We start from the raw sequence: 15,598 nt of genomic DNA, 5'->3' as shown, positions 1-15,598 counted from the left end.
TATTAAGTAAGTGTTACAACATTCCACTGTGGGAGATATTATGGTATGTGCAGACAGGAGCATGTCTTGAACACATCACTTCTACTTTGCGAGATGGTGAGTGGGTGTATACGCCTGCTGGGTGGAGCCACTTATTCTTTGATGTCACAGTTAGAAGACAAGGAGAAAAAGAGAAAGAGATCATAGCTACAATGGTCGCTATGACAAATGGCTATCAAACTGGTTTCTGTAGATAAACTTCTTGTCTTCATCCTGTCCAAGCAAGATCAGTTTGAAAAGATCTGTCAAACCACTTTGTATATGAGCTTCTTTTTGTAAGAGAGAGTGTGGATTCAGAGGGTTTAAAATTTAGTTTTTTGTATCACTCATGTAGCTTGGAAGATAGTTAACACTTTCTTTCACCACCCACCCATGCACAAGGAGACAAAGCCCAGTGAAGACTGTCGTGACACGGCTAGGGGAAACTGACTAGTTGGGCCTCCTCAGGAAACACCAAGAAAGTTGAGCAAGAGAAATTTACCAAATTGGTTACAGTTTGCACACAGAGTATGTGACACTGATACTGTAGCAAAAAACCATTTCAGGACCTTGCAGTAAGCACCAACAACATGGGCTGTGGTTTGCTGAATCAGACTAAGAAACATATTGTCTACTCGGTGTGATGGCTCAGCTCATATGCCCTCATCCTCCTAATGCCAGTACACACCTCCATTAGCAAAATTCTACATAATAATAAATGCGTATGCTGGCAGATGCACAAGCCACTCACTTTGTGTTGACTGAACAGCGGTTCAGCCATTCATGCAATTTTGTATTGCAGCTGCCACACAGATCGCCCCTTGGAGAGCGGAGTTTGGAAGTTGTAAGGACAGGTAATCAGTTTGTGCCTAACATATTTGATGACTGGAGCTCGTGTACCTAGTAGTGATGTCAGCGTGACTGTGTTGGCTGTGGTTAGTTTTCAGTGGTTGGGAAATGCTAGAGCCAACACTGTGGAGGCAGAGCTAGATGGTGCATGGTAGGTGTGCTCTCGCAGTGCTGGCTTGCGAGAGTAGTGACTGGCAGCGCTGGCTGTAATCATATGTGGTGTTGGCATTAAAGCTGTGGGTCCCATGAAAAGATCTCATCTTATAGAACCTGTAACACTGACAGTTTATACAACATAACAAAACAAATTGTTCACATATTGCGCTGCTCAGAACTTCGCAAAATAATGTGGATGTTCCAGTGTTCACGAGTAACACTGCTCAGAGTTCACTAAGCACTCCCTCATGAAGCATGACACGGCATTCAATCTGCCCTCAGTGCTCACTACATGTACATCAAGTGTGGAAGTGTGGTGGCATCACGACACGAATGTGGATCCTGAATCTGTGACAGACAATCCCAGCGGCACAGATCTCAACAGGAAAGCGAATAGGGAAACAGCTAAGGAAGTATCTACAGCAGGTTATACCTGGGACACCCGATTCTAACCACATTCATTGGTTGGGACATATGTGAGATGTGGTTAGAATACAGTATGGACATTTGAAGCAGGTCTGAATTTTCCCGCATGATATCCACAGGCAGCTATGAGTGTAGCTGAAGAGCTTCCCTGACCATTGGTGGAGAGAGCATTTTCCATTCGCCTTCAACTGGATTGAAGAAATGAATGGTGGGTGGAGTGGCTAAGACAAGCCTGGTCAATTGGAACCTTAATCGGCATGCATTTGTACTCCTCACCGTGCATTTTCTCACTGCGGGTGGTTACACGATGCAGTCCCGAGTAGGATGGTCAAAGTCATGGCTGTACCACATTGTTGTGCAACACGACCCAAGTTCAGCCCTGCAGATCTGTGTGCAAGAAAAAATTGCCATCCATTAGGTGAGTGTGCATTTTTCCAGTGATAGTGCTGAGGTATCATGTGGCAGTGGTCCATGAAATTTTCAGGGATAGTGGGTGGTTGTCTATAGACAGTGTTGGCAAGTGAAGTGCTGAACTCTTCCTTTGGAGTTACTCTCAAGCCAAGGAATTCCAGAGGGAGTGCTTCAGTCTAGGCAGTGTCATGGCAAACTATGGAGGTTCTTAGTGTCCTGTGGAGTTGCTTGACTGTGCCATTTGATGCCACGTGGTAACTGGTAGTTCTATGAAGTTGTATGTCACATTGGCGGGTGATGTGTGTATGTAGTGTGCAGTCAAACTGGTAGCCACGGTCTGTCATAATGTGACTGGGAAAGCCAAAGTATGCCTCCTAGGTATCGACAAAGGTTGTGATGACAGCCTTGGCAGTGATGTTATCTGTGGGCATTGGCTCCAGTCAACAAGGTAAGTGGTCCACCATGGCCAATAAGTAATGCTTACCATGGGATGGGGTTGTGGGCCTACTTGTCCACTTGGAAATGTGCGAAATGGTGGGTCGCAATGGTAAAGGGACCAATGGGTGCATGAGTGTGCGTCCCAACCTTAGCACGCTGACATACGACATACGGTGCAGGTATATCCCACTTGACAACAGTCTTCCCGAAGCAGTGGGCAGATGAAACATGCAGCGTCGAGCAAGACAGTGGTGGTGACACCAGGATGTGACAACCTGGAAGCACTGCACACCAAATCTTGTGGGTTGAGCTGTGAATGGTTGCTAGTTCCTGTTGTAGGCCACTGGAGAGATCGTGGAAGAGGCTGAATATTTGTTCTCCCATCCTTGGGCGATGTCATCAAATTTCACAGGGGGAAAGATAACCATACAATTGCAGGGTAGGCAGTGGGCTATGATGTTGTCTATCCTGGAGCTCTGGTGAATGTACGTGGAGAACTGAGACACATACTTCAACTGACAGAGTCACTGTGGTGAATACTTAGAATGATTGTTATGAAATGCATGAGTGATGGGCTTGTGGTTAGTGAATATAATGAAGGAAAGGGCTCTCACAGAATGGCATAAATATTTCACCACCTCTAATACTGCAAGCAATTCACGATCGTAAGTAGCTTGCTTGAGAAGAACCTGTGTGACTGCAGCTACTGCAGACACATTGTTGAAGCATGGGACTTATAGCAGCCTAGCTGGCATTCATCACCACAGCTAATTTAGTGTGTGGCACTGTGTGAGCAAGCAGCATTGATTCTGTGAGGCTGCTTTTGGAATCTGTGAAGCTTTTATCCAGTGCATCCATCCAGATAATGGAAGTCCTTCCTTTCGAGATGGCGCCATGTAGAGCTGCAGTCAAAGATTCTTGCTTAGCAGTGGCATTAGGGAGATAGTGTTGATACATGTTTAGCTTTCCGAAGTAGCAGTGTAGGTCTTTAGGCATTTGTGGACACAGCATATTCTTGGTGGCTGTACTTGGCCTGTACTTGTTATGGATGCACTAGGAGTGATTCAGTGGCCAATAAACTCCATTTCAGGGTCCAAATGTGGATTTCCGGGGGTTAATGGTGGTGCCAGCTTCACTCAGGTGCTGAAAGGTGATACGTAGATGGCCACAGTGAGGCTTGGGTGCAGTGATGAATACAGCCAATTTCCCCTGGGGGGGGGGGGGGGGGGGGGGGGGCAAAGTTATAGGCTTAAAATTTAAGTGATAGCGTTCTAAAGACATACAATGTCTTTAATTAATATTTAAAAATTTTCATGAATAGGTAATATATAATTAAATAATATGTAGGTTAAGTACTAAGCTGTTAGGCTAAGCCTAAGTTAATTATATTAAATAATAAAATAATTTTATTACACGCAAAAAAACTCACATTTACATCAAACTAATATGTCAAGGCTTTTTTAAAGCACATCTCTCGATGACGTCATCAATAAAACTTTCTGTTGGCTTGTCGTCCCCTTTAGTTGAAATCTTCACGCAAGCTTGGAGCGTTTCCTGCCCCTCCTATTCCTTAATTTTGTCATCATCCTGTTCATTGTACTAAATGACCTTTCCACACTGCCAGTCGAAACGGGAATGTACAGTACACATTCAGCGAGTGTCCGTAGTGCTTCGTAGCTGATGTTGGCTCTCAGAATGAAAGGAGCTACATCAGAAGATGTATCGTCTAATTTATTACTAACAACATACTTAAAAGAATGCAAGTCTGCAACAACAGCGCCGACGTTTGTAAGTCCCAAAATCAAGCACAGTTCTTTACAATCATTATCACCAAACTCTAGAAATTTTTTAAAACTTTCAAAATATGCTCTTGTTCTATCACTTTATTGCCTTCTCACCAAACCGTTGCTTAATTTCGTCAATCATACTTTTAACAAATTTCCTTGCGCTTTTCATAGCTTGAATCTGCTCCTCTACGTTCGCGAATAGCACAACTTTAACTTCTGTTGCGTCCTCCTGCAGTTTTTTAATTTTAATAAGAGTTTCATTTTGTGCACTATGGTCATCACAGTCACAAAGACAGTCGATGTGTCTTAAGTGTTCCAGAGTTCCAGAAACAAGTAGAGGGATTTGTGAAATTTTAAGTGATTGTCTCTGCAAAACTTTACATAAGTTTGAGACTGCATTTAACTTATTGTAAAATCACTAAACCTAGAATGAAATTTGAATTCATCATTTCTAACAAGATTCCTCCAGCTAAACTTGTTAAATCCGTGCCGTCCTTGTGTATATGTTCACATGCCATTATAATGGACTTGTAGGTTAGAAAAATAGCATGAACTGTGTGATAGGTACTTAACCATCGGATTTCAACAGCTTCGGGTATTTTTAAAACAGGTTGCTCTAAAGTACACTGAATTTCATACTAAACGTTTTCTCGTTTGGTAGAACCATGTAAAAGTTTGTAAATGTCTTTAACAACATGTAATGTGCGTGTTATTATGGGGTGTTTATTCCTAGAGTTGGTGGCAGCAATTGATACAACATGTGCTCTGCAGTGAATGTATGGCAGCTTATGGCCCTTCCTCTCTGACTACCAACTTCGGACTCCTGAGATAGAACCACTAAAATTAGCAGCACCGTCGAAAGAACAAGATGATAATCTGTTGTAAGAAACTTTTCTTTTCTTTAGTTCTGTATCAATTGCTGTAAATATGGACTCAGCTGATGTGCTTTTTAACTCAACGAGACATAAAAACCTTTCCTTCACTTCAAACGCTGGAGATGGTGCAACATATCAAATTACTAAAGACAGTTTTCACTTTGGTTGGAAACATTTGTAGATTCGTCTGCCATTAATGAAAAATATTTGTCATGGAGAAGTGTTTCATCTTAAAAGTCTAAAAACTCTCCTAAACAAGTCAACAATTCTGATGCAGTATACTTACTAAGTATACTTACAAAGTGGACCTCTCGCTCTGAAATTTTAACCACTTTTCAAGATTAATGTCGCTTTTCAGTACTACCTTACAAATTAGAGGTTCATATTTTGTTGTGTAGGGTATTTCTTCCTTACTAAGGAAATATAGACTAAATTAACGATGACAATGCTTTGTGGTTTAAAGCTTTTTCATTTTTTTTTCTTTTTTGTTTAAGTATCTGTGTATGAATTGGAGTGTTTAATCCGTGTAATCTGCAATTTTCAAGTGCAATGGCTCTTGCATGTTTCACTGAGTTGGCATGCTTTTCTAGTTTTCCTGTGCTTCCGGTAGCTTTTCTAAATTTATTGAAAGGTACAGAAAAGAACACTCCTCCTGTTTTCTGCAGAGCTCGATATAATTTTTTAAATGCATTTGACACAATTTGCAGAAAGCCCCACCCCGCTCGTACTTACACTCCCATTTTTGCTGATAGTTAATATCGCGTTCAATACTATGTTTAGAATTGCAGTTTATGGATGGGCCAGTAATAGCACATTTATCGTTTGAAAACTGTGGAAGGGAAACTGAAGACTTGGTAGACGTACACAATTTATCATCACAATCACTAGCACTTCTTTCAGTAGACTCACACTCATCTTTGTCTTTTGCAATATACTGTCTTTTATTAGAAAAGAAAGAAATTAAAGTTTGTTGTTTCGTCATTGTATTTCGGTCCTAACACTTCTTTTTGTGTTATAAACTGATGAAGACTGCACGTAGTACACTACATAATCGCATCACACTTCCATAGTAACCTGTCGACTGAATGTTACAACCTTACAACAGTTTCAACCATGCATTGAGTTTTTATACAACAATGAAAGCTTAGATTATACTCATAGAGCAGTGTTGCCAAATGTCCCACTCATGGTGGAATGTACTGCTTCTTTAGGAAAAAAATTGTGTATACCCAATGACACTGCAAAAATCATTGTCAAGTGTACACAAATATTTGGTTTGAGGTTTGGACTCATCGGTTAGGAAAAATCTATGTGGCTATTAAATCTTGGAAATATTCCCAGTAATGCAATAAAAAAATTAAAACAATCTTTCATAATGTCAGTTGCTACTTCCAATTCTGTAGCAATACCCGGGGGCATGTTTTGTGACATCAGATTTATTCTAAGGCCAAATAAAGTGTAGATACAAGTGGTGGATAAGAATAAAGTTCACAGCGAGGGTGGTCTGTGTAGCTAAGGGATTAGCTTACACATTAGACCGATTGGAGGTGCGGTGAGGGACGACATGTAAGAGCAAAGGCTGACTTATTCCACAATCGGCGTTGCCAACACACCTTGCAATGCTTAGCTTTACCGCACACTTATTATACAGCAACTGCTAATTTGTTGGTGTTGGCAATAATAATAATAATAATAATAATAATAATAATAATAACCATTCAACACAAACCAAAAGAAATTTTACCAGACAATAGATAACACACACATTAAAATAGACAATCCACCAAACATAACAGACATGGAACACTTCTGGAGCAACATACGGTCAAACCCGGTACAACATAACAGGCATGCACGGTGGATAGAAGCAGAAACAGACACATACGAGATGATACCACAAATGCCTGAAGTGATAATTTTGCAACATGAAGTCACCAAAGCAATTAATTCTACTCACAATTGGAAAGCCCCTGGAAAAGATAAAATAGCAAATTTCTGGCTAAAGAAGTTCACCTCAACACATTCACATCTAACTAAATTATTTAACAGTTACATTGCAGATTCATACACATTCCCTGATACACATGGAATAACTTATCTGAAACCTAAAGATCAAGCAGACACAGGAAACCCAGCTAAATACCGCCCCATAACATGCCTGCCAACAATATACTAAATATTAACTTCAGTCATTACACAGAAATTAATGACACATACAACACAGAAAAAAATTATAAATGAAGAACAAAAAGGCTGTTGCAAAGGAGCACGAGGATGTAAAGAGCAACTGCTAATAGATGCAGAAGTAACATATCAAGCTAAAACTAAACAAAGGTCGCCGCATACATTGATTACCGAAAAGCTTTTGATAGTGTACCCCACTCATGGTCACTACAAATATTGGAAATATACAAAGTAGATCCTAAATTGATACAGTTCCTAAGCATAGTAATGAAAAATTGGAAAACCACACTTAATATCCAAACAAATTCAAATAATATCACATCACAGCCAATACAGATTAAGTGTGGAATATACCAAGGAGACTCATGAAGTCCTTTCTGGTTCTGCCTTGCTCTGAACCGACTATCCAACATGCTAAATAATACAAATTATGGATACAATATTACTGGAACATACCCACACAAAATCGCACATTTGCTATACATGGATGATCTAAAACTACTGGCAGCAACAAATCAACAACTCAACCAATTACTAAAGATAACAGAAGTATTCAGCAATGATATAAATATGGCTTTTGGAACAGACAAATGTAAGAAAAATAGCATAGTCAAGGGAAAACACACTAAACAAGAAGATTACATATTGGATAACCACAGCGACTGCATAGAAGCGATGGAAAAAACAGATGCCTATAAATATCTAGGATACAGACAAAAAATAGGAATAGATAATACAAATATTAAAGAAGAACTAAAAGGAAAAATATAGACAAAGACTAACAAAAATACTGATAACAGAATTGACAGCAAGAAACAAAACAAAAGCTATAAATACTTATGCTATACCAATATTGACCTACTCATTTGGAGTAGTGAAATGGAGTAACACAGACCTAGAAGCACTCAGTACATTTACACGATCACAATGCCACAAATATAGAATACATCACATACATTCAGCAACAGAAAGATTCACATTAAGCAGAAAGGAAGGAGGAAGGGGATTTACCGACATAAAAAACCTACATTATAGACATAAATAAAATAGAAAGAAACTTCCACATGGAAAAAATATATTAAAAACAAAGATTCCAAGACTTACCAAGCGGGAAAGCGCCGGTAGACAGGCACAATAAATAAAAAACACACACAGAATTTCTAGCTTTCGCAACCGACGGTTGCTTCTTCAGGAAAGAGGAAAGGAGAGGGAAAGACGAAAGGATGTGGGTTTTAAGGGAGAGGGTAAGGAGTCATTCCAATCTCGGGAGCAGAAAGATTTACCTTAGGGGGAAAAAAGGACAGGTGTACACTCAAACACACACACATATCCATCCGCACATACACAGACACAAGCAGACATTTGTAAATGTCTGCGTGTGTCTGTGTATGTGCGAATGGATATGTGTGTGTGTGGGACTGCGAGTGTACACCTCTCCTTTTTTTCCCCCTAAGGTAAATCTTTCTGCTCCCGAGATTGGAATGACTCCTTACCCTCTCCCTTAAAACCCACATCCTTTCGTCTTTCCCTCTCCTTTCCTCTTTCCTGAAGAAGCAACCGTCGGTAGCGAAAGCTAGAAATTCTGTGTGTGTGTTTGTGTGTTTTATTTATTGTGCCTGTCTACCGGTGCTTTCTCGCTTGGTAAGTCTTGGAATCTTTGTTTTTAATCTACATTATAGACAGGTAGACAATTTAAGAAAATTCTTTCTAGAACGAACAGAAACTAGCAAAATACACAAAGCAATCACTCATATAAATACATCGGCTACACCACTGCAATTTCATAACCACTTCTACAACCCTTTAGATCACATAACATCAACAGATACGAAGAAAGTAAATTGGAAAAAGAAAACACTACATGGCAAGCACCCGTATCATCTAACACAGCCACACATCGATCAAGAGGCATCCAACACAAGGCTAAGAAAAGGCAATATATACAGTGAGACGGAAGGATTCATGATTGCAATACAGGATCAAACAATAAACACCAGATATTACAGCAAGCATATTATTAAAGATCCCAATACCACAACAGATAAATGCAGGCTTTGCAAACAACAAATAGAAACAGTAGATCACATTACAAGCGGATGTACAATAGTAGCAAATACAGAATACCCCAGAAGACATGACAATGTAGCAAAAATAATACATCAACAGCTTGCCTTACAACATAAACTTATAAAACAACACGTTCCCACATACAAGTATGCACCACAAAATGTACTGGAGAATTATGAATACAAATTATACTGGAACAGAACCATTATAACAGATAAAACAACATCACATAACAAACCTGACATCATACTCACCAATAAAAAGAAGAAATTAACACAACTAATCGAAATATCCATACCCAATACAACAAATATACAAAAGAAAACAGGAGAAAAAATTGAAAAATACATCCAACTGGCTGAGGAAATCAAGGATATGTGACATCAGGATAAAGTTGACATTATACCAATTATACTATCAACTACAGGAGTCATACCACACAGTATCCACCAGTACATCAATGCAATAAAGCTACATCCAAACTTATATCTACAACTACAGAAATCCGTAATTATTGATACATGTTCAATTACCCGAAAGTTCCTAAATGCAATATAACATATACCGTACAGTTAAAAGGAAGTCACGCTTGATCAAGGTCCGCGTCACTTTCTACTTTTGACCAGACATAACGTCTGAGATAAGAAAGAAATAATAATAATAATAATAAAAAACAGAACAATTGATGCTAAGTGTTCCAGACCAAACAGATAAGTAATGAGACCAAACTGTAGGGACCCAGCCGCCACCTATTATGTTACACATACATTTTGTTTGTAAAATCTGCATGTCATTACGACTTATCCTTAGTTGACTCCAAACTTCGTTAACAAAAGCAGCTGGCATAGTTTAAATTTTGTCACAACAGTACAAGTTAACAGACCAGGTGATAATTTTTATGTTTCACCACAACTATAGATACGAATTTCTCAGGGGGGAATTTCCAATTTTCGGGGGGGACTCGTCCTGAATTCAGTCTGCTTGGGTAACTTAAAAAATACTAGGTTGACATCTAGGCAGGCAAAGCGCCATGGTAAGCCTGGCAACATGCTATCCACAGGTATTGCTGTCAGGTCTGGGATGCATTCTGAAGACCAAATGTCATTTACATAGTCTCAAAAAGTCCAAAAGGCTTGATAATGGCTGTGATTGTCTTTGGGTGCAACACGAATTTGCATTAACTCTTTTCCTGAATGTAATTGATCCTGCCATGGCGTGGCTGAAGTTCTGAAGGTACAGTATTGGATATCAGTCCCTCACTGCTCATGCATTTAAACAATGGTAGTCCCCACTTGGGTCCCAGAATTTGTCTTTCTTGGGGACTAAGTGCAAGACAGAACACCGTGGGCTGCTCAGTGGCTGAAGGATGTCTTTTTGCAGCATGGCTTTGAACTCAGTCTTGGATATAGTGAGCTATTCGGCACGAGTTGGGCATGATATGAGAGGACTGGTCATGGCTACAATGTAGTGCACTGCACAGTTCTTAGTATCACATGGTACATAAAGTGGGTGAGTGAGTTTTAGAAATTTATTGAGAATGTCAGTCCAGGGCAATTACTTGAATTCACATTGAAGAACAAGACCTGCTGCTGCTGCCCAGCCATCTTCAAACTTTTTGAATCAGTCAGCAAGTGATTTGTGATGCTGGCAAGCAGCCTGAAATCTGTACCTAGGATTGGCTCATTGACATCTGCTGCAGTGAATGTCTGTGCAAGTACGCAACATAGCCTGAGATCCATTAGTACTAGAATTTTTAACCACCTTAAGGGATAGTGGTTTTGTAGTCTCTCACCATAGTTTGTGGGAACATTGATAGGTCAGAGCCAATGTTGATGAGGCATTTCACACTGCTAGCCCATTTCACTGTGAAGAGATTATTTGATATTGCACTGCAGCTGGGCGCCTCTAAGCCCAGTCATAGCAAGCAATTGGGTGCACACAGGGTGACCAGAATTTTGCTGTGTTGTTACTGAAACAGGCATGGTATCTGCAAAAACCATTCAAGCAGTTGTTACCACATTACTGAAGTACTGCTTACTGCTGGAATCATTCCACATTGCCAGTTGCATGCTGGGTTGCTGGTAGCTGCATCTGTTGCTGCTCCAGTGCCTGCTGATGTCTGCCCATGAGTAAGCCAGCCAGTCAACATGTGTGGTTAGTATGGTTAGTACTGTCACCTGGGCAAGCCAGATTCTGAACTAGCTGGTGTAGGTCAGCATTTGTGGTGGTATGTGCAGAAGGTGTGTGTCACCACAGAGTGGAAGTTCATACTGGACTATCATAGGCTGCTGTGGCTGTCATATTAAAAATCATTGCGAGTGCATCAGTTACTTGACTAGTCAAGTCTGCAATGGTATCCAGCTGCATTTCTGTCTGTGTGGCGATGACCACTTGCTCTTGAGCAGAGAGGCTGCATATCCAGATAGCACGCTACAGCAAGTCTGGCGCCATGTTGACCGGCGCAAGGCTGTGCGGGTTATGCAGGAACTGAGGTGGCCTCCTGTTGCTGCATTCTTCTTGGTGTAGCAAGTGATGCACCTGTTGCAACGAGGAAACCCACCAGATTAACTAATTCTTCAGCCATTTGTATGAAGACTGCATCAGGAGAGCAGTGATTATGTCCTGCACTTCGGCTCCATAGTTTTGGTCTAGTTGACTTATAATGTGGCGAGTTTGCAAACATCATTGTGTGTGTGTGTCATATAATATATATATATATATATATATATATATATATATATATATATATATATATATATATATATATATATATAATCTCAAAGATTCCAAGACTTAACCAAGCGGGAAAGCGCCGGCAGACAGGCACATGAACAAAACACACAAACACACACACAAAATTACGAGCTTTCGCAACTGGCAGTTGCTTCGTCAGGAAGGAAGGAAGGAGAGGGAAAAATGAAAGGGTGTGGGTTTTAAGGGAGAGGGTAAGGAGTCATTCCAATCCCGGGAGCGGATTGACTTCCCTTAGGGGGAAAAAAGGACAGGTGTACACTCGCGCACACACACACACACATATCCATCCGCACATACACAGACACAAGCAGACATATTTAAAGGCAAAGAGTAAGGGCAGAGATGTCAGTCGAGGCGGAAGTAGAGAGGCAAAGAAGTTATTGAAAGACAGGTGAGGTATGAGCGGCGGCAACTTGAAATTAGCGGAGGTTGAGGCCTGGCGGATATCGAGAAGAGAGGGTATACTGAAGGGCAAGTTCCCATCTCCGGAGTTCGGATAGGTTGGTGTTGGTGGGAAGTATCCAGATAACTCGGACGGTGTAACACTGTACCAAGATGTGCTGGCCGTACACCTGTCCTTTTTTCCCCCTAAGGGAAGTCTTTCCGCTCCCAGGATTGGAATGACTCCTTACCCTCTCCCTTAAAACCCACATCCTTTCGTCTTTCCCTCTCCTTCCCTCTTTCCTGAAGAAGCAACCATCGGTTGTGAAAGCTAGTAATTCTGTGTGTGTGTGTGTTTTGTTCATTGTGCCTGTCTGCCGGCCCTTTCCCACTTGGTAAGTCTTGGAATCTTTGTTTTTAATATATATAAAGCTGCCTCCACTTGGATGAACCACATCAATGGGTTGTGGGGTCAAAAGTGCAACACCCATCCTGTGCTTATCACCATTCCAGTAACAGTGAGAGGTACTGGTGTGACAGCACTGTGCAGGTTACATTTTTTTCAGCTGGTTCTGCAGAGGCAGAGTCCATGCATGTGGAACATACCTGCAACTGACTCTTCAGCACGCTCTTGCAGCTCTTCTATTATCTTTTGCCTTTCATCCATTTGCCCCATGGTCACTATCTTGCTGTGGAGCTAAGTTCCCACTCCAGGGACACACACACACACACACACACACACACACACACACACACACACACACACAAAATGCTATCAAAGTTCCAAGTAGAGTCAATATGTAAAGAATTAAAGAGGGTGTACAGTCTCCAAGTGCTATGAACACATCATCTGATCATGTGCCATGGGAAAAACACTGAATCATGTCCCACTCAGAAACAAACGACTTTCTACTTGTCACATGTCGCCTATGACTTGGTAATCAGACCTCAACATATCCAAATCTGCATGCTATGGAGGTTCCACTCACACCTCCTCATGCCTGTAAGTAAACCAATACCGAAATTTCCCATAATGGTAAATTTGTGCACTGGCAGATGCTGTTCACTTTCTGCTTGCTGTGAACTGCAGTTCTGCCATTCACTCCTTTCTACGGGTACAGGTTGCACAGTATATTAAGTGCTGTGAAGGCAGATTTGAAGTGACGTGTTGAAGTATCTAAGGTTTGTTAAAGAAGAAATTGCGCTTTTGGAAAATATCTTTCCTATAGTAGAACAAATGTTTCAGAAAAAATTCGATGGAGTGAGCATCAAATAAAAGTCACACATGTTACACTGCTTCACCTCTGTATACATGACTGTCTGAGATAGCAGGCAGTGTGTTAAGCCATCGTCATCGCAAACAACAATAATTTATGATGAAACAAGTTAAGATTAAAAAAAAAGTTTTCCTGTAAGATATGCAACAGAAGAATTGGTGTAGCAATTCCATATCAGCTTCTTCATAGGGCACATAGAGGTCTTCTGTTAATCACAGTAAATATGCTATCTGGTTGCTCATGTCATTAGTGGAAAACACCCACACCCACACACATTCTCTCTCTCTCTCTCTCTCTCTCTCTCTCTCTCTCTCTCTCTCACACACACACACACACACACACACACACACACACACACACACACACACACACACACACACAGAGAGAGAGAGAGAGAGAGAGAGAGAGAGAGAGAGAGAGAGAGAGAGAGAGAGAGAGAGATCAGTTCTTAAATTCTATAAATGTATGCGCTAAAATTAGGAATAACAAATTTTCCCCTTTGTTCTTACTAAATGAACATGCATTTGCATGTCTTAGTGTATATATACAGTTGACAGACACACTTCTTTCACAGTCTTGTTGGAAATCCCATTTGTATCTTGTTATGTGAATTGAAAATAGCAATCAACTGTTGTACTATGGTTTAATCAACAAACATTGAATAAATATGTAAAAGGTAAATCCTTATTAAGTTTAGATAATAGCAGGAAAAGCAAACAACTTCTGCTGTTCACTGACAGAGGCTATCACTTTGTGAGATGATCTCACTTTTGTACTGTACTTCTGGATTAATGTTGTCTTGATTATTTTTCAGTAATTTTTATCTCAGATTATGCATGTAATTCAGTGATAATATTTTTTCTTTGTCTGAATTATATCTTTTATTCAGTATTGCTCTTTTCACTTTTTTGTAAATTATTTAAATTTTTTTTTTCCTTCCTTACTGCTCTCTTATTTCCTTCTATTTGTTCTGTATGTACATATTTTTTCCTTTATTTTCAGAAATTTCATGTTATGCCATATGACTTGCATGCAGTCTTTGTCAACTTATTTATAGCAACAACAACAACAATAATAATAACATTTATCTTACAGCGGTGGTTTTTGTGACCTCAACAAACCAACTGACAGTACAACATTGTCAGCGCACAAAGCAGTGGGTGTTCTGCTAAGCATAAAAGTTTCCCACTCAGAGGTTCCTAACTTTTACTTCATTAGTTTTGATGAGAATCATTGGAAGAATATTGCTACACCAAAGTAAGATGTTATTTGTCACCAAAGTCATATATAGACTTCAAAGAAATAGTCTACAATAGTGCTACATTGTTATTGTGGAATTTGTTGCAAATTAAATTTACATTTATTGTGATTCATTCCCCCTCCTTTTCTGAAGGGATTTGTTGGGAGTGTAGTCTTATATGGACGGGAAATGTGGACGATAAGCAGTGCTGGCAAGAAGAGAATGAAAGCTTTTGAAATGTGTTACTATAGAAGAATGCTGAAAATTAGATGGATACATAAAATAACAAATGAAGAGGTATTGTACCGAAAAAAAGATGTTTATAGCACAAACTGATTTAGAGAAGGAATTGTTGGTATGACACCTCCTGAGGCATCAAGGATTTCTCAATTTGGTAATGGATGGAGAAGATGAGGGTTGTCGTAGTGATGCAGAGATGAAAAGACTTGTACAGGATAGAGTAGCATGAGAGCTGTATCAAACCAGTCATCTGACTGAAGATAACAAAAAAGGGTTAATTTATGCCTCTTGTTAATAGAAACATTATTTTTATGACCTATACCTCTGACGTGCATCTCAGAGAATTTGTAGTCAATAGGTTCTTCTTATTATCTTTACATCTACTTCTGTACTCTAAGAACCAACATAGTTCATGAGAGAAGATACTTTTTAGTCTAACATTAGCTAGGACTTTTTCTCTTTCATTCACAGATACAGAGTAGGAAAAATAGTGGC

At 40.0% G+C, this 15,598-nt stretch overlaps 1 protein-coding gene across 1 annotated transcript in view; it reads left to right on the top strand.

Moving 5' to 3' along the window:
- LOC126334788 (DNA polymerase nu-like) overlaps window positions 1–15,598 on the top strand; it is a 451,725-nt gene that overhangs the window by 139,654 nt on the left and 296,473 nt on the right. The window contains exon 4 of the mRNA XM_049997409.1: window positions 14,719–14,880. Coding sequence (XP_049853366.1) covers window positions 14,719–14,880 — 162 coding nt within the window. The remainder of the gene's footprint in view (window positions 1–14,718; window positions 14,881–15,598) is intronic.

Source organism: Schistocerca gregaria, chromosome 2, assembly GCF_023897955.1.
Source record: "Schistocerca gregaria isolate iqSchGreg1 chromosome 2, iqSchGreg1.2, whole genome shotgun sequence".
Lineage (NCBI taxonomy): Eukaryota > Metazoa > Arthropoda > Insecta > Orthoptera > Acrididae > Schistocerca > Schistocerca gregaria.
Note: the sequence above shows the minus strand (reverse complement) of the source record. Positions and strands in the feature narration are given on the sequence as shown.